This window comes from Channa argus, chromosome 4, assembly GCF_033026475.1.
Source record: "Channa argus isolate prfri chromosome 4, Channa argus male v1.0, whole genome shotgun sequence".
Lineage (NCBI taxonomy): Eukaryota > Metazoa > Chordata > Actinopteri > Anabantiformes > Channidae > Channa > Channa argus.
This window is the reverse complement of record NC_090200.1, coordinates 23,281,065-23,300,854: the sequence shown is the minus strand read 5'-3', so window position 1 is coordinate 23,300,854 and position 19,790 is coordinate 23,281,065. Positions and strand designations below refer to the sequence as shown.

The 19,790-nt window shown below is 37.8% G+C and overlaps 2 protein-coding genes across 7 annotated transcripts; one reads left to right on the top strand and one right to left on the bottom strand.

Annotated features, from left to right (window-relative positions):
• Positions 1-649: 649 nt before the first annotated feature.
• rspry1 (ring finger and SPRY domain containing 1) lies at positions 650-15,492 on the bottom strand. Of its 6 annotated transcripts, none has more exons than XR_010914126.1 (16): positions 14,883-15,252; positions 13,775-14,397; positions 11,860-11,912; positions 10,172-10,284; positions 8,725-8,851; positions 6,886-6,944; positions 5,738-5,804; positions 5,339-5,470; positions 5,103-5,218; positions 4,765-4,908; positions 4,566-4,677; positions 4,157-4,259; positions 3,826-3,978; positions 3,051-3,155; positions 2,673-2,905; positions 650-2,553 (listed from the first exon to the last, which is right to left on the bottom strand). XR_010914126.1 is itself a non-coding variant. In XM_067500604.1 (15 exons), the coding sequence occupies exons 2-15, from the start codon at positions 14,170-14,172 to the stop codon at positions 2,809-2,811; spliced, it is 1,779 nt and encodes a 592-aa protein (XP_067356705.1). In that variant the 5' UTR covers positions 14,173-14,397; positions 15,155-15,492; the 3' UTR covers positions 650-2,808. The 6 variants fall into 6 exon arrangements, 4 of the variants coding, with proteins under 4 accessions (XP_067356705.1, XP_067356704.1, XP_067356706.1 ...); XR_010914127.1 differs by having other exon boundaries at positions 2,704-2,905; XM_067500604.1 differs by having other exon boundaries at positions 650-2,905; positions 15,155-15,492.
• Positions 15,493-18,038: 2,546 nt separating this feature from the next.
• anapc13 (anaphase promoting complex subunit 13) lies at positions 18,039-19,772 on the top strand. Its single transcript, XM_067500607.1, has 2 exons — positions 18,039-18,324; positions 19,361-19,772. Exons 1-2 carry the CDS (start codon positions 18,226-18,228, stop codon positions 19,484-19,486), a joined length of 225 nt encoding a protein of 74 aa, XP_067356708.1. The 5' UTR covers positions 18,039-18,225; the 3' UTR covers positions 19,487-19,772.
• Positions 19,773-19,790: the final 18 nt, after the last annotated feature.

Sequence of the window (19,790 nt, the reverse complement as noted above, 5' to 3'; positions counted from 1 at the left end):
AATGTATAGTGGAGTTTTTATTTTTGGACTTGAAGTAAACTGTATACAATCTGCTTAGGGTCTTTACTCGAATAAATGATTTTAAGTGGTACTTGTAGTGTAGAATGTTTTTAGGCCAATACTTTTACTTGAGTATTAAGTTTGTGTACTTCCACCACCTCTGTGCACAGTGTCACATTTTGCTGTGTATGGGGCTGCGTAGCTGCAGACTGCTCAGTGGCCATGCTGACCTTTGTCCTCCATAAAAATAGCCACCAGTTTAAAGTAGTGGCCGATTTGTTTAAATGAGATGCAGTTCTTTTTAAAACAACTATTTATTGTATCCTGACTTGAAATAACTACGTCACAAAATCCCCTTGCTCTCTAAGCTTGGATTTTCAATACTTTTTTTGGATAGATACTTTTATATTAATATTTATATTCTGTTACTCTATGTTTCAGTTCTCTGTAAAAATATCTGGAACATAATTTATTAATCTGAAACCACTCTTACTGAGAGACACAGAGCACTGACAAATTTATAAAAATGATCAAGTATTATCACATCCCTTTATGGTCTCATCCCAAGAACAACTCATTTCAATCTCTTACACTCATAGCAAAGGAGATGTCAAATAGAAACACGTTCCACTTAGTCGTACAAAGAGCATCACATGACCATACATTTATTACAAATATCACAATCCAGGAAAACAAAACATTTTCAATAAATCACATCATAGGGAACTCTGGGGAAAAATTCCTTTAGAAGAGTTTTAAATACAAGTCACATCTTATTCTTACAATCCTGAACATCAGCTCCAACTGTAGAGACAACTGTAGAATGAGACAACTGTTCTCGCAGTGACTTGTCTAAGGTGCTCCAGGAAATACAAAGTAGCAAACAGTGACTAGACCAGTCTTTTGCCATACTGAGAGATGCATGTTATCTTTTAGAAATCATTCCATTATAGTCTGAATGATTTTATAGGTGTTGGTCATGCAATTTGGTGTAATAGGAACAACATGACCAAAATAAATGTATAATTATGCCGCATTATAAATGCAAATTGCAAATCTCTCATGTTCATTGTCTCAACTGTTTCCTGTTTTCAGTCAACCCAAATATGTTTCAAGTAAACGGTGGACAGAAAATGGAAAACACAAGCCTCAAAAAGAGAGGCAGAAAGTGAAATCGAGTGCAGTGAAATGTGCTTTTAAATGAAGCACAAAGGGAAACAAGTCTAACCCATTCACCTGGAAAAATGCTTCAGGTCTGAAACTTCTTTTAAAGAAGTCCAATTCTCTATGGTGGAAGATCAATTCTCTATGCAGGAAATCTCACAAAGAGTGCTGTGGTTTGTAGCAAATGAAACAAATACAAATTTTCTTTCCTGTACTGAAGCCTACATAGTTTATTTCGTGTCAATGTGCTGTGGGTCATACATCTTGCCAAGAATTTCACTGCTGAATCAGACTCAAAATGACATCTTAACAATGACCTTGGAATATTAAGGAAATCTATATTGAGCAAACAATTCCCAAAAATTTCACATTTGTTTCACAGTCAGTCAACAAAATTTCAACCAAGCTTCCATTATCAATACCATCATTTATAACAGAAAATTAAATCACATCTGGTGGTTTTAATCAGTTGCCTTAATACAGACGTGTATTTGTAATCACAAAGATTTAAGATTGAGTTTCTCATTTGAAGCAATCAACCAATGCAAGGTAAATTTAGAAGGTGGTGGTGGAAATTTACCTGTAGACTGTCCCCTCACTTGCTCCTCAAATATATGCACTTATGAACTTTGTGTAAATTTTAATCCTTGTGTATTTATTTTTTGTGGTTGTTACATAAATGATTTAAAGGTGTTGATCTTTCCTTAAAGACAATATAGACAAAAAAAGAAGCAGGATCAGCCAAGCTGAAAACCAATTAATCTTAATACAATTTCACATGTGCAGTTTTTAACTACAATTATGTCATCAATTTCCTCTGTTGTATGACAACTGGTTTTTAACATACTTTGAAAATTGATAAGAAAGTTGACCTCTAGGAACAACACATTTTTAGACACCAAGAAAAAAACTCTGGCTCATCTTTTTCTGATGGCAGTTGCTACAAGTGGGCAATCAATCAGTACAGACAGTGAAGTTGACCAAAGGATAGGTGTTGGTACAACCTTAAGAAAAGTGAATGAATATGCTACCTCAAGAACAACACAAATTCGCATATTTATACCCAAAACATGACAGTAAGATGCAACTTAAAAATATCTGTACCTTGGATTTAATACTGTACTAAAAGCTGTGTTCTTCTTCTGCTACCCAGCCCTTTCAGATCTGCAACATGTGCAAAACGGTGATGGGATTAAATAGTAGTAGCCTCTGGGCTGTAAGCACAGTAGGGTCCTCATATCTGAAAGGACATCTGCTAACTCTGTGCAGGTCTTGCAGATGAGGGGTTGGTTCTAGCTGTAACATGGTCAAACTGTTTCTGTTCCCCGCATCTCTTTGTCTCTGAAAAATGCATTGTTTGTAGAAAGAGGATGATCCTTGGCCCAGCATCTGCAGTGAGTTGTCAGAAGGACACAAAAGAGGAGATGTAGGTAAATGAGGGAAAGCTCATAGGGACCAAGTTGCAGTTTGATTCCCCTCCTCTCATCTCCTCTCTTTTTTCTCTCCACCTGTCCATCCTCTCCTCTGACCAGAACTCACAGTTCTGGCATCACGACTCACAGCCCTGTTGTGTGAGAGGGGACTAGAGTAGGAGGCCATAGAGCCTGTGCCTCTTTCCTTTCTGGAGCAGGGGCTGGAACTGTGTCAGGAGACATGTGCAATGAGTCTGACTCTGGTCTGGATATCCTGGCGGCACAAAGGGCACGTCTCTAACTGTAAGGCACACTCCATACACATACCACTAGAATAAGATGTGGAAAAACAGAGGGAAATCTTTAATTATGAATTCACAGAAAGTCAATTATTATTTTAAAAGGAAAATGTCGTTTTAAGTAGTCTACATAAGGAAAATATTCAAACAATTTTAAAATCAGATGCACACCTACCCATGTCCACATGGCCGCAACTCAGTGTCAGCCATGACATCACAACACAATGTGCAGCAGTTATCTCGGATGCTAACCTGCTTTAGTAAGGCCAGACGACGATGCCTTAAAAACACACACGAAAAAACACAAGCATTATTATATGCATTTATAGACACATAATATGACTCTTAAGCACTGCAAATTAGCATGAAGTACCGGCACTGTATGAAGTCAGTGTTTAATGACTGAACATTGCATGCTGGCCTCTTTTTCCTGCATACTTTGGTGCTGCAGGCATGCAAAATATGAAGCATTTTTCAAGTTCCTATTTAGTGCATTCCAAGCATCAACAAGTGCAACCCTGAAATAATTCCCATATTTCTCAAGATTATATGTTCAATTCTTGATTATCAACAGAGAGGTGTTGATAATACTATGAGAATGTTTTAGGTTGAGTCAGTCAAAAACTCAACAAAATTTGATCATTTTATCCCTACATTTAGGTGCTCTAAAATGTCTTCTTTTATTGCAATTGACAAATCAAACAGTAGTAAAAATGCTCTGTGTACATTGGGGCAACCCCAAACAATGACTCATATTTGTATCATCCATACCTACATCATTTTGATGTTGTCTGCAAACAAATCACTGAGAAGATAGTTTGGTAGGACAACAGATGACACACTGCCTTCCCAAACTCTGAGGTGGATGACTATTTTTAAAGATACCATTAAAAAATAAATAAAATAAAATAAATAAATAAATCTAAAAGAGTTCCTGTTTAATTTCTTACCGGGGTAGGATAATTTTTTCACTGGGCAGCAGTGAAGCAAAGTCATTGAAGGTGCTGAACTTGACAGAAGGTGGGTGACGGAAAGGCTTGGCCCCAAAGTTAAACTCACACTGTTGGTATGACATAAAGCTGGCTGCAGCAAAGAAACCGGAACTGAAATGAAAGGGAGAAAGAGTTTAATTGTGGATGAAAAAAACTGGAAAAAAGTGTGAAAAAGGGAAAAAAAGGACAGAAAAAAAAGAGGAACAAAGTAAGGGCCACTGAAACCAGAACCTTTGAAGATAAAATAAAATAAAACACAGAAACTCAGAAAGTGCATGTGTGAACGTACGTGGCTGATGAGAAGACCTGTTTCTCTGGTGGCAGCTGATGTCCGTTCAGATAGAAGATCATCTGCTTCTTGCTAAGGTCCAAGAGAAAGCCAATGGCATCTCCTAAACAGGCCACACATGCACACACAAAGCAGAATAATGTCTTGGCGTGCTATTTTTAATATCATCCCTCCATGTAGGAGGTACATCAGGGCCTCAATGCTGGCAGTGACAGCAGAGTGTGGGCACAAAAAAATCATAAAAACACTTCAGAGACACCAACTACAATAAAACTAGCTCTAAACAAACAAGTTTGACATTTAAAGCTTGTGTCCTCTCTCATGTATAGTTTAAAGTGACAATTTTTTTCTAAGATTAATTAATAGAAAAATAAAAGTCCTAGGTAATGACTGTATATGTTGTGCATACCCTCCTTCCAGCAGGGGTGAGAATGAGGTTTACTGCGAGCATTGTACCAGATAAGCTGCCTGCAGCCATCATACGCACATGAGTATTCATCATCTCCTATTCCATAACCCTCCTGTAACACACAGACAAAAGCTTAATTATGTCCTTGCAGAGAAATAGAATGTGAAAACTAAACTGTTAAGATACTGAAGGGGATTACATGGTTGAGAAACTTGCTGTCCTTAGTGGCCCATCCGATTTGCATCACACCTGATGTGATGACCGTTACCTCATAGTACCAAACACCTGAATCCACACAGAATGTACAGCGAACGCTCTCAAAGGATGAGGCATCACATCGGGCCTTAGAATGAAAACAAAAAGACGAGGAAGAAATTGTTCTTGATTCAACCAGATCTTATGTATACACGTAAAGATTTCTATTGGTCTATTGAGTAATAAAACTTCAATACTTTAGTAAAGGTGCGAGTCTGCAACTGATCACGTGGATGTCCCCGAGGACTAACAAATTTGCATGGAGCAGACATACAGACTAACCTCTAGTCCAGTTGGGGAGATCTTGAGGTACTCGCTGACATCATTGCTGTTTAACATGGCATTGATATTAGTGAGGTTGACCTTCTCGTAGGTGAACTGACGACCCTCCTTAAGGACTAGTGGGGACAACAAAGGAAATTTTCTCACATTGTTCATAAGTATACAATTTAAAGCCCTGTCTCTCCAGCATGTGATCCCACACAAACAGAAAGTATGAAAACATAGGGGCTACTTACACAGGTTGTCAAGGCTCCACTGTGAGCAGAATCCGACCTGCCTCTTCAAGTAGTCAGGATGATCTGCCCATGACTCTAGGACAGCAAGTCGATTGCTGATACAGGACTCAGACACTGTGAGTTTGTTCTCACCTGAGGGTAGAAGCATGAAGAGAAAGGATAACCCAATAAATACCTAATCAAAAGCATTGTAAAAAAAAAGTTAAAGCAGTGTGACCTAACCTGTATCTAAGGGCACAGTGAAGACTGGTTTGTTAAACCAGATGACATACAAACCACATCACTGCTTAGAGAATGAATTATCAATCTTATTTTTGTATTCCTCTGTAATGAATTTCCATTTGCATCGTCATTTATTTTTAGGTTAAAACAGCCTTAAGAAATCAAGAGCAAACTTACTTGTCTGGGAGAACTTTTCCAAGGCAATGAGAGCAAACAGCATGACAGTAGGGTGGGCTTCAGAGCTCTGGAAGAAGAGTTACAGATTGACATAGGTTAGGGAACTTCTTAACTTGAATAATTTAACTAAACAGCCTTTTACCATCATACAAAAATACTACACATGATCTGAAATTATACCTCAGACTAACTACTTAGACAGTTACACACTAATTAGGGTTTAAGCAGATCCATTTTAAAATAAAATAATACTTTATTAGAGGGCCAAGTTTTAGGTTTAAGTATAGGGGTTCAAAACTAATGGGACAGACATTTGTTAAGTTGAACAAAACCATCTCAGCTAATATTTTGTGGAAAATTGTGTTGCAGTCAGTGAATCTCTGAAGTGTTCAACCCACAGATGTCAGCAGACACTTTGTATATTCTTGATGTTCTTCCAGGCCGTCACTGCAGCCACCCTTACCCTGAAGACTAATGTTAAATATTCTACCTCTTTACAATTAAAAGCTCTTGTATTGCTTTGGTCTTATCTTTAGGATCATTAGACTGCTAAATGAGAAAATGTTGTCCAGGGGCTTTAGATACATGATACAAGTGGCTGAACCTAAGCACACACACAAAATTCCTGTAAACCTCTGCATTTATCTTGTTGCTTGAGTATGTGTCATATCATATTGATATAATAAATATCATCAGCAATTCTTCATGATACAACTGTAGTAATTTTGTGCTATTGACTATATAATTAAACAATCGTGTGTTGGGATATGCTGCCAACGTGGGCATCTTACCAAGCCTACAAGAACAAGCTAACACCTTAGAAGAGTTTGAGGAGGAGTTAATTCTGAAGAAAGAGTTTCCACTATTGTTTTGAATGGCTCGGCAATAAATCTCTGACATGTATGCCTATAATCTAATGAGCATTGTTGGATTTTTGAATAGTCATAAAGTGGTTTCCAGCTAACCATCAATACATCATCAGAAAGTCCAATGGTTCTTGACCTCTGGTATTGTCAATGATGGGCATGATCAAATAATTATCAGTTATAAACTTAACTTGAACACAGATAAATATACATTTCTTAAAAATCACAAGGAAATTAAAAAAGATCACATTGCCACTATAGGGTTTGTCTATATTTGCTCACCAGGCTCTCCAGAAGGTACTCAAGCGTTCCAGGGCTCAATAGTCCAATACTGGCTGGTCCTGAAAGGGGGAATAATAAAACAACAGCTTTAAATTACTACTGCATGAACCTCTAAGTTTTATCTGTCGAACTAAAATAATGAAGCGTGAAAAATAATTTTCATCATCACTAATAAGGACACCTGTGCTAGTAGGTGTGAACCTAACTAACTATAAAAACATTACCGTTAATTTACTATTGCAGAAGAATCAGTCGACACCGTGCCCACATAAACAGAACAAACAAATCTAATGAATCAACTTCATGGGCATGTTTTTTTAATTACAGTTTTTAATTTAAAGAACTATGTACATACTGTATTAACAGTATGTCACAAAGATAAAGTATTTTTCTCAGTTTTTAAAGGGTGTTATCATTTTGACTTGAAGAGGGGTTGCACACTGGTTATCAGGAATATGGAGTAACCGAGTTAAGATGTGGGAGTAATCACTTTGCAGAGCTACATAAAGACCTGCTGCCAGAAGCCATAACAATTGTATCTGTGCAATGTATAGGACTTGGTATCTAACCTTTTATATTTCAGGTGCTGAACATTGCTTGGATGCATTAAGTATTGAAAACTGCTGTATGTACAGTAACCTTCCGCCCAACATTGTAAAACTGAGGATGTTCTGATGGTCTCTCTCTCGGAGAGTGCTTTGAGAGACAGCCCCTCTCTCTTCTGTACCAGCTGTAAACCACATCAGAGAGGAGGTGATAATGGATCTTTATTCTTTTAAAATGCCTCAAAGAGTTTTTGCATAATGTGTTTTTTTAAAGGATTTTATAAAATTGAAATTAAAAAAAGGTTTATTCAGGGTCCAGAATCAAAATCAAGGTATCAGGGCCAATTGTAGACATAGGACACATATGATTTAACAATACCCACTGCGGCAGTGATGTGGATGTTGTGAATACAGAGACTTTCTAATATAATCTAGGTGTCAAACAAAATCTGACCACTAAGGTCCATCAATAATATAATGATGTCATTGGTTAAAAAAAAAATAATAAAATAAATAATAATAGAAAAGCCCACAATTTTTATATATATATATATATATATATATATATATATATATATATATATATATATATATATATATATATATATATATATATATATATATATATATATATATATATACACACACACACACACACACACACACACACACACACACACACTATGTAATCCATGGCTTCTTTCAGGCATGCACTGGAATTCTGACATTATGCTGACTTTTTTTAGGAGGAGGTGTACATATGTGTGAACACAAATGTCCCAGTAAAATGCTGCCTAAATTATCTAGACTATATCCTTCAACCCCTAGTACAATGTCTGTATTATGCGCGTGAGCTTGCACATGTAGCGCGCTGCCCTGTCGCGAATCATTGGGAGGATTAAAAGCGAGTGAGTGGGCGTCTTGGTTGGAAGTCGAGTGATAGGACCTTTTTTTATTAGATGCACAGCTCCGATGTGCTGTAGATAAAACACTGTTTCCTCCTATGCGCGCTGATCGTGCACAGAAATTGAGATGATTTTTACATGTGAGGATGGTTCCACTCCGGACAATCTCTGGAGTGGCCATTGACTAAGGGTTATATCGGAAACACTCTCATGTTGACTAATGCACAGCATTGTAATTAGATGGACTCCTTAAATCTGTGTATGTAAGTGTCTACATTGTTAGAAAGAGTGAGTAACATGCCAATAGAAGCAATGAAACCCACAAATTTTTACTGTTTGTTTTTTTAAATAATCCCAAATAAACAAACAAAAAAACTTATGGACTTTACCAGCCAGTTTCTCTGCCAAGCATCCTAGCACAGCTGTTGTGTTTCTGTGTTTAGCAGGATTCAAAGCGTCTTGTCGTGCTGCAGCTGAACTCAGATTTAACATGTCTGAGAGTTTCTGTAAAGCATCCTGAAAAGAGAATATGAATTAGTAACTAATTTACATCTAATTTACATACAGTTATTGTCAAATAATTCAAACGTTTGAAATGATGATGAAATGTTTCATGTCGCAAAATCTAACAATCCACAAGTTTATGATGAATAATGCAAAAACAGAAATATCCCGCTCAAAGTTTGGCCCTAACCCTGTCCTTTATTATTTGTTATCTGCTAATACCAAGTTTAATCCCACATAGTTTATCTCAGGTAAAATTTTATTAAATATGTACATGGCACATTGACCCGCTGTATCTTAATCTAACACGTCAATCTAACACCACACATCTAGTGTAGCTCTTTATTAAAAACAGGGATGGACCTCTGTTTGCTAAAATTTAGAGTTTGGTTCATATCAGAGTTCTGCCCAAATGTTTTTCGTTTATTTGGCAAAAAGGTTAACAACTGCCCTTTGTTTCAGAATAAGAACATAAGGAAAATGCGCTTTAACATTAGTTTCAAAATAACACAGCTGTTTTACATGTGTGTCAGCAACAGGGGATATTGCAATGTGGTTCAAACCCTTAAATATGAATATGTATACACCCAGATATTGACCCTGAGAATTGGCTTGGGACATCTGTACCTATTAAGTCAAGTGCAGGTAAAGTGTTGAGTGTGCATGCACACACGCACACAGACAAACACACACACATACACACACTTTTGGTGGCAATTGTGGAACAAATGGCTGGCAAGCAGTTGCATGGCCAGATGTGTCTGGTTTTCTTGTTACTCCATGACCTATCAGGCAAATAAAAAGGTCTGATGGTGGTTCTGAGAGTTATATTTGCATTTGGTAGCTATTTACTAGAACATGAGTTTATCTCAAAATCTACCAAAATAGTGAAATGTCCAGAACACCAAGATGGAAGGAAGGAAGGAATGAAGGTAATGAAAAGAAAATAAATAATTTATTTCAGTCATATCGCCCTTAATAAACAAAGAACCGTAAAACAAGCTTTAGGCAGTTGTCCACTTTGCCCAGTTGGCAATCCAGCTTTTCTCTTGGTCTGGTATGTGCATGCACATAAAGACACACACTTCCATTTTTGTGAGGCCACTCATTAACACCCTGACTGAACAGCTAACCTTAATCCTTACCTTTAACTAAACCCAATTCTATCTCTATCCTAAAAAACTTTAACACGCAAACAACTATTTAAAAAAGTGAAGACTAGATCGGAGTCCTCCTCCCTCTTTAAAGAAAACCCTTTTTTTTAGTCCTCACTAAGTTGCAAATACAAGTACAAACTACACAAACACACAAACACACACACACACAACTTACCTTGGTGGGCAGCGGACACTCATCCAACAGGAGAGTGATCACTGCAGGGCCAAGAGGATCGTCCAATGGGATCACTCGAATGAGGGACTGAACGACTTCTAGCCAGCCATCATCTAAGAGGGGAAAGGGGAAAGGCAGGCTCTGAGGTTCAACTTCAGTAATTCATCCAACCATTCACAGAAATACAATTATCTACAACTCAGCATAAATAAATTTGCCATTTTTTCAGGGTTAAAATGAAATTGCCACTGTTAGTCCTTATGAAACCAGATAAATTGAGGTAATTGAGCTCTGCTTAAATCTCTTTGTTAGACAGTCTCCTGGATTATGAGTATCACGTGCAGCACAAATGCAATTTCCTGTCCATTAGGTGAGTCATGAAAACCTAAATAAATAAAAAAAAAAAAAAAAAAAAAAAAAACACACACACTTGCTGTTTCTATCACTTATAAAAGCCATCTGGCTTATGAATAATGTAACATCAAACCACATGTCAAACAGAAAGTGAATGACTGACTTGCTGCTTGGCTGCCTTAAGGATTCAGTATCTTGGCTGTTTTCAAGCCACACAACACCACATCATTTGAGCATCAAACACCATATGTGCATGATAGAGGAGCCAAACAAGAATTCAAAAGCTACAACATAAGCATAAACACAAGCATTCTCACACACACTACATGAGTGTATCTCTTGCCATATGTATAAGCACACACACACACACACCAAACCAAATACACATAAAAGCACAATGAGCAGTTTTGAACAAGAAAATAAATGAATAAAAGAAAAAAACAAACTATTTAATATTTTATTAACTTGCTGCACTAACTACCAACTTTTTTTGGACCATTTAAAATACTGTATGTTATATTATAGTAGGAGAACAAGACTATTTTTTTTAATTCACACCCCATATCTTTAATTTGAAATTTAAAAAGTTGAAATAGTGTTTTGGGGCAGTTTATCCCATTCATCCTGGCGGATCCTCTCAAGGTCCATCACATTAAGTATCTGTGAGCTGCCATCTTCAGGTCTCTCCTCAGATGATTTGGCTGAGCAACTCAAGGACATTAAGACTTGTCTTGAAGTCACTTGTCTTGGCTTTATGCTATGGCCCAATGTCATGCTAAATGGTAAAACACGGGTCCAGTATACCCCTTTTCCACCAACATCTACTAGATGAATCTTTTAGGCTGGTATGGTTCCTATTCAGAGTTGGTTAAACTTTCAAATCTTCTAAGAACCGGCTAGTTTAAAGAGTCACAACAGGGCCAAATCATTACACAAGATCCGCTGACTAAAGCGGTTCTTGGTTGTAGACCAGCAGAGTTGGTTTTGTGCTTGAAATAGTTTTCCTGGCAGAGGGTCATTATTTAAGCTGTAAAACAGCAAAAACTGGCTCACAACTCTCTAACTGCCCTGCTGGAAAAGGGGTATCACAGGTTTAATGCAGTCTGCAGCAGGGTTTCTTTAAGGACACTGAATTTGCCTGCATTTATCCCTCAAATGTGACCAGTCTTCCTGACAATTTTTGCTGCCTCGAAGCTCTCCCACCGCCTAATGCTGCCACAATGCTTCACCATAGGGATGGTAATAGCCAGGTAATTAGCAGACAAACTGCTGCCTGATGAATTCATGCTCAGCAACAATCTTTGTGGAAATGAATGTTTTTATTTTTAGCTTACCTGTCTCTGCCATCTCATGCAAAGTGATCATGGAGTAAGGGGGCTCTTGGTCACTGTAAAACAAAACAGAGTTTGCAAAGAATATGATTATGTGTAGCCAACACACTGAAAACTGAAGGGATGTGAGCCCTACTACATAAGCCATCCATAACTTAAGCAGAAAACAAGCAATAGCAATTGCTTTGACAGCTATGCAGCACAGACTTTATTCCATAAAGTGAGCCCATTTGACATGTATGTGCTTTCTTCAAAGTGATCAAGTTTGCAAGTTCTCTTTGTTTGCTTTCTACTTATTGTTATGATAACAGCCTCATTTTGATGTATTAGTATGTGAATATTTTATGTTACAAACCAAGTTCTGAATTTTATAAATTCTATGTTTATTTAGATATATGCTTTACACATATATATGTGGTGTTTCCGAGTAAAAGATGTCAACCAGCGAATTCAACTCAGTATTTATGACACTGAGATCAATTAATCTGAAATGAAGAAAACAACGATTCATGTGTTTGGATCTCGGTTATCCCAGTAATAGAGAGTAATGTTATGCCACAGAGAGGTTAAGGAAAGCGTATAATTGTAACGGATTGACTTTAATGAGTGATAATGATGCTGCTATTACTATTGCTTGTCATGGTTCATCTCAAAATGAAAACGCTCTTTTTAGTCAGTCACAGCTCCAGTCAGCTTGATTTTCAGACTTCCAAACAAAACTCTGTAAAATTGTAAAAGAAAATCTTTTCATTTTCATTCATTTCATTTTTCATTCTCAAACTGTAAGGGCTCCTTAGGAAGTGACATTTCTGTATACTCTTTCTTGCAGGCAGTTAAGATTTTAACAGATTAATGCACATATGTGGCTCTACTTAACATGTCACCTTTCAAAATAGACATAGAAACAATTGTACCTATACAATACGTAACTCAAGTTCTTTAGCAGGCAATGAATAAAAACAGAACAGAAATTTCATCGAGGTAGTTATTTTTAGGGGTAGATGTACCACATAGCATTTTAAATTTTGCTTTCTATTTAATGTTTTCTGTCTGTAACCCTTGTCACCCTTTTCCCCTTCTAGCTTACCTTTAGTCAAGCAAGAAAGGACATTGAAAGGACATAACTGACACAAGACCAGGTACAGTATAAAGTTTAAGGTTCAGCCTATGCTAGAAAATCTGTTTAGTGTATAAAAAAAAAAAAACAGTAAATGGAAAAACATACATGCAGCTCAACAAATTGTTATAACACAGGTTATGCTGAAATGCTGTCTTAAGAGCTACAGGCCATGTTGAAGAACCTAAACATACTTTTTTCTCAAAGCTAATCAAAGCAATGCAGATAAAAACCCTAAAAGATCACCAAGTAGTTTTTATAAGCCAATTATGGCTCTCTGGAAGAGAAGAAAAAGGAAGAAAGTGCTCTGCTCTACGGAGGAACACAAAATGTGCTAGATCATTGCAGCAAGTTAACATAATCCATTTTTTCAGGGTTAGACTGGTTTTGAAGGGTAAAAGAACAAATAGCTGCAAGCAGCTGTCTGATGGTCCTCCAAATAATCTATGCATACATAGAATGAGCTAAACTTTACAGTCTGCTGACACTGTATCAAGTCCTGTTAAAAGATCATTTCTGCTTGTTGAATCCTTAGATATAAAGGAATGTTTTATACAGGGATGCAACTATTCAAAAGGTAGACAGAACAGCATTAACAAAACGTCCTCCTGGTTGTGTGTGCTTCTTATGTCCTCACACTGCAATATAAAGCAATATATATGAAATGATGATGGAGGATTGTTTTTAGTTGGCTAATTATAGACAACTACAGAATATTTATGTAGTTCAAAGCTGTACAAACAGTACTGACTCCTTTTTCCATCCATATCATTCTGTTATCAATATAATTACTACACTTACTTGTCCACAAGTGTCCTGATGACAGCCAGCGTGTCCAGCACCAGGCCATCCACATTCTGTTTTTTCCGCCGTGGCTCATGTGGCCCTCGCCCTCGGCGTGGTGGCCTTACCGGGTCCCTAGGTCGACTGCTCCGAGCTTCTCCACCATCAGGAACTACACCTGTACCATGATCCACTCGCCTAGATTGTCCTCGGGTGGCCCTCAAGGATCCATGGTGATGATCCTCTAAGTCACTATCCTCCCGGCACACACAGCTATTACCCATGTTTCCAGTGCCGGAGACCACACTGGCAAGGGTCTCCCACAATGGAGGAAGAGAATTTGAGGAGGCAAGGAAGAGCAGAACCTGTGCAAGGTTCCTGCAGGCACAGAAAGTGATCCAGGCAGCAACGATCATATCATTTGGAGAGCTTGGTGTTGGGGGATTCTTGTCCTAGTGGACTGGGTGGGTTTAACATAAATAACCATACTGTTGCCAAGCAGAAATGTGGGACTGGTTTAAGAGTAATAATATATGGCAAGTTATATGGAACAGGAGGAGTCAGTAAATGTAATGAGAAAAGCTCTGAACAAAATAGAAAGCACAGGATTCAGGTCCATCGATCGTCCTGGGCTTTCAGAGCTGTCGAAGGAATACAAACACAAGAGAAAGTCAAAACTGCATGTTTAGCTCCTTAACAGCTTATTATTATTATTGTGTTCTGCCGCCAGTCACTACTAACAGCAGCTGAAATAACACGGCCCATAATATAAGTTTTAATTATGTAATAAATAAGTCTAGTTACTGACCACCTTGTAGAAAATAACCATCAACTAACTGGCTCTTAGTCTCTCAAACAATAAAACTACTATGCGACGTCTTGCTATTTGATCCTATAGTTGGCCTGTGGACAGTTATCAATGATCTTTTTACAAACTAAATTTCAGAGATATCTTAGTTCTGTTGACAAACAAGAGCTTTACTGTTAGCTGCTTAGCAGTTAGCCACCCACCAAGAATGCATTGTAACATTAGGACTTTTAAACTGAAACCAAGTCACACTGACTCCAACATTTAAATTCATAAGTAAACCAGAATGATTCAATTTCAAGATAGACGAATACTTACGTTTATACTGCTTGTAAAAAAAAACCCTACAATTTAAACGCTGACGAGCGAAACCAAACTAGTTTACAAAGCAGACAGCTAACCTAACAGACTGGCTGCGTTTGTATGGCAGCTAATCGGCTAACGCTAGCTGTTAGCTGATTAGGTGGACACTCCTGATTCTAGTTACTGTGAAACTACAACTAGTTAACTAAGTGAACTAAAGGTACTATTCGAACGCCGGCTAAGCGTAATGACACATTTAAACGACCAGCCTATATTCCACAACACACCATTGTAAAGTCTAAAACAGGACATTCATTCGACTCTTCAATACACATTTTTACGACGCTTCTTTGCTAGCCGTTCGCTAAGTTCCGTAGCATTGGCAGCTAACCGTAAAAGGCTGGTCATCATCAGCTGTGGATGCGGAGGAGAGGGTGACGGAGGAGGATTTCTGTTGTATACAACGTCGGCATACGGGAAAGACTGTGGCTTCCTCTTTTTAAAAATAAAACAAACGATTTGTTTTTACTCTATCCGTCACAAGTTGTCCCTGTTGATGGTTATTACACAACACATTAAAACGTATGTGGAAACCACATTTTGCCACCCCGTGACCTATAAAGGCTTAATCACAACGGGGGCACATAAGGGATATTGGTTCTGTTACGCCGTGGGAAGAGAAACTTTAGAATACGTCAATGTTATGGGAAGCACTACATAACAAGTAACGAAACCGAATTACATCAGTCAAAATGTTCTGTGGTTATTAAATTCTATAAATTGCTACATCAGACTACAGAGCCAAAACGAACACGTCTAGAATGTGATACTGGGACAGTGTAAGGAAACAATAAAAATAGAAACTATAGAGTTAAAGGCAGACGGGAACTGCATCCGCCGAAGCTGGACTTTTCCATCAGTACTTGAACGCAATCCATAGAAGTCTTCGGCTTTAATAAACTTGGGTCATCCCACACGAAAAGTGTCGGACGTTAAACACAAGATAAATACTCCGATTAAAACGCGTCCGTAAAACAGATGTTTTTATTCGTATGAACATGTTAATCTGTATAAAAATGTATATTCACACACACTGATGTGTTCAAATGGTATGCCATAGAACATTTATCTTAAAGGTGAGTTTCTATTAACGGGAATCATACTATGCTACTGGGTGGTTGTAGAATCTGTTTATTAGTCATCAAAAAGACATATGGATTAACACTGTAATATTAACACTAAACCATAACACCAAATAAGGATAATACAGAATAGAGAAACTGAAGAAAGGCTCGGTGGCAGAAGGGAACAGGTCAGTTTTTCATGGTGCAGTCCATTAAAGTACTTCTAAAAGTCCTCGACATAAGCATTACAGATTTCTAGCAGGAGCTTCATCCAGTGTGATGTCTGAGATTTTAAGCATTTCTACAATAAATGGGATAATTAAAAACGTGGTAAATGGCCATTTATGTATCGCTTTTATCCAAAGCCTTTACAATGTCGCTTTTCATTCACCCATTCACACACATGGATGGCGATGGCTGCCATGCAAGGTGATCACCTGACTCACCAGGGGCAACTTGGGGTTCAGTATCTTACCCATGGACACTTCGACATATGCTCCGAACTACTGACACTGTGCTCCATGGATGACTGCTTTACCGACTGAGCTACAGCTACAGCTAAAACCATCAACAATATGCAGTGTATGTTTTATGTCACAAATGTGACATAAAATAACATTATATCAACTTATTAGTTACATAATTTTTTCAACTTATCAACTACATTCTGCATTTAGATGGTGTGTTGTAAATTGGGATAGTCGTATACTCTGCTTCGATCTAGGGCTGTATTGAATGAGGTGTCAAGATACATCCCGTTCTTGCCCAAGTCCTGAGAAAATCGTTGTGATTTAGGATGAAAAGAACATGGGGAGCTTTCAAAGGTTGGAGAAATACGACCATAGTTGCTAGAAGTGGTCCTGTAAAGGGGATTCTGGGGCTTTGCACTGAATCCTGTTGATATATCCTTGATGGATGGAGACATCATGCAGGAGAAAACTGGGTTTCCAGGGCTGACACATGTATTTGTATTTTGTCCCTGCTGCTGCTGTGAGGTTGACATCGTTGCAGTATCTAAAAAAGATAGCAGCAACAAAAATATAGTACCAATTGTGCAACAATTCTCTCTCAATGTTTTTACACATATACATTTATCTCTAAAATCATCAGAGCCAAAAATGTGTGAAACTGCTTAAATATGCTTAATTTACACGTGTAGTAAATAGACATATCGGAATTTATTGAATATTTAATGCTTTGGCAATAATTTAAAAAGAGTGTGCTTCTCAGCTTTGTTCGATGCTAAAAACTCAAGCAGAGAACTTTGATTGTTATCAATCAAGTGGCAGTAATATGTATTTCAAATTAGGACACAAAAATCCAGTTTTGTCACACCTGTCCTATAATGAGCTGCTTTCTTCTGTATGTTACGTCATTCTCATGTAAAATGGAGGCAAACTTTACGCTAAAATGCTACAGCTGTCGACGTACAACTAAAGTAAAATCAAGGTTAGATGGTAAAAATGTCCAAACTTAAAAGGATCTGAATCAAAAGCTGCTGCTCACAATCAATTAGGAACATAATATAGTTACCTTCAATTGCAGAGAACCAAAAAAAACAGCTTCGTCTGTATGTGGTTGTGTAAGCCAGACCACGGCTCGAATAGGAAGCGTCCGGTTACCATAGAAACCACCAAATATTAGGTGACGAGACCAGATGAATTGGCAAACAATTGAAGGACAATATATCGTAGCCACGCTTTTACTTATAGTTTATGCGCACGTCAACGTGTTCATCAACGAATAGAGTATTATCGGTTCCCGTGCCGTCAACATTTTTTCCAAAATTTGTCGGAGACATTTATTGTGTTGGATGTATAAAATATCCTTAGTGATAATGTTAGGCTTAATGTGAATAGTTGATTGAGTTTTTAAAATTTAAATTCAGCTACTTTAATAAATCCAGACTTTTATGGAACCCATTGGTTATAATTGCTATAAGCTATGTGTTAATTGCCGTAGCTGGGCCTTTTCTAAAGGCTACGAACAGTAATATTTCCCCCACTCCATGAAAGCACCATGGTTTCCGTCATCACCAAGCGTCCGTTGTTTACGTATAGTAACTGCGTCTTGACAAACGACAAATAAACTACCAATTACATTAGTACTGTTTGGTTGGCTGACTTGTATATTTGTAAGGCTGACGGTGTATTTCGGCTAGTTGTCGAAAGTGTCTCGGCAAACTCAGAATAGGTTAACTTGACACAGGACTTCCGCCAAGTTCTGCTCATAACATGGACAGTGAAATCCAAAGAGACGGGAGAGTCCTGGACCTCACTGATGATGCCTGGAGGGAAGACAAGTTGCCGTATGAAGATGTCACCATTCCTTTGGTAAATCCTGAAGTGATATAGACTAATGTTAACATTATTAGATTAGTAGATGTGTTTACAGTGGAGTAATTTCTTAGCCACATTGTGAGAGAAGATTTGTTTTTATTGCAGGTAAAGCTGTTTTTCAGAAATTAGTGCTAATTCCACTTATCGTGTTCGAATCCAACCTCACCTGGTGTGACCGCAACCAGCCATCAAGGGCCACCCTGGTGCAGGTCCCGAGCCCATAGAAAATGGGAGGGTTGCGGCAGGAAGGGCATCCGACGTAAAAAATTCATGCCAAATAAACGTGCGGAACATGTTCCGCTGTGGCGACCCCTGAAGGGACAAGCCGAAACCCGTTGATCACTGCAAACTCAGCTAATATCGAAATGTAACTAAGTAGCACTGTTTATTGAGCATAAAACTAGCACAACCTCTAACTAGGTTCAAGCACAGGAAACCAGATATTAATAGTGGGTTTGAAGACACGATCTCCAGCTGCTCCTTCTGGTGTGTTTGAAGTATTCTTGGGCAAGACACCAAACCCAAATTTGCAGCTGGTGGGTTAGGCCAGCACCTCCCGCGCTATGAAATGTATGTCTGAATAGTTTCATAAGAAGCAGCTTTAGGTACTGTTAAGATAGAAGGTGATATAGAAGAGCAGACCATTTACAAGTGACTAATCCTAACAAGCAAAGTAGCTAGCAGTCTAAAAGCAGCATTCTAAAGATACTGTAAGTTCAAATAAGGTGTCACCTAAGATGGTATCTTATGGTGAAGTGCAATGTGATCTTGTTTGTGAATGTGAATATTTTTCTTTCTTAAGTGCATAAACAAAGAAAGCTGAGAGTGAACAGTTTGAACAAAATAAATAGAGGAAGTCCTAAGTTAACCTTCAGACTCTAAATATCTTTGACCTTTGTGTTTCTGGCATTGCATTTTTTCTTTAATCTTGATACCATCATTCCATGATACTGATATAAAATAAAGTAAACTTATATGAATATAAATCCTGCTTTCTTCATGCCATCTTGTCTTAATTGCTCTGTGTTAGAGTGAACTGCCCGAGGCTGAGCAAGACAATGGAGGATCCACAGAGTCTGTGAAAGAACAAGAGATGAAGTGGACAGACCTTGCCTTGCAGAGCCTGCACGAAAACACACCAAGTACTGGCAGCTGAAAAACCTGTCTAAATGGATTCAGACTTGTAATTTCTTGCCTTTTCTAATTTACCATTACATTGAACGATTTGCAGTATGTTCCAGCTAAGCAGAAATTAAGAGCAAATGTTATTTGTCTGTTGATGTTGTTTGAAACCTTAGTTTTTTCTTTAGATAAAATTACTTGACATTGACAGTGGACAACATTTGACATTTTTCAGTCTTTGTCTTGTGTTTGTGTGTGTAAAAGTATTGTTTACTAAAGAAATACATTTTATACTTCTTTAATAAAGAATCATAAACAATGTTGTTGGTTACATTTGA

Excerpts from the sequence above, each read along its gene's own strand:
- rspry1 (XM_067500604.1), bottom strand. The coding sequence starts at position 14,172 with ATGATCGTTGCTGCCTGGATCACTTTCTGTGCCTGCAGGAACCTTGCA. Across the intron at positions 4,909-5,102 it reads TCTCCCCAACTGGACTAGAG|GCCCGATGTGATGCCTCATC; the intron begins GTTAGTCTGTAT and ends TTTCATTCTAAG. Across the intron at positions 3,979-4,156 it reads CAGGTCTTCTCATCAGCCAC|TTCCGGTTTCTTTGCTGCAG; the intron begins GTACGTTCACAC and ends CTTTCATTTCAG.
- anapc13 (XM_067500607.1), top strand. The coding sequence starts at position 18,226 with ATGGACAGTGAAATCCAAAGAGACGGGAGAGTCCTGGACCTCACTGAT. Across the intron at positions 18,325-19,360 it reads AAGATGTCACCATTCCTTTG|AGTGAACTGCCCGAGGCTGA; the intron begins GTAAATCCTGAA and ends GCTCTGTGTTAG.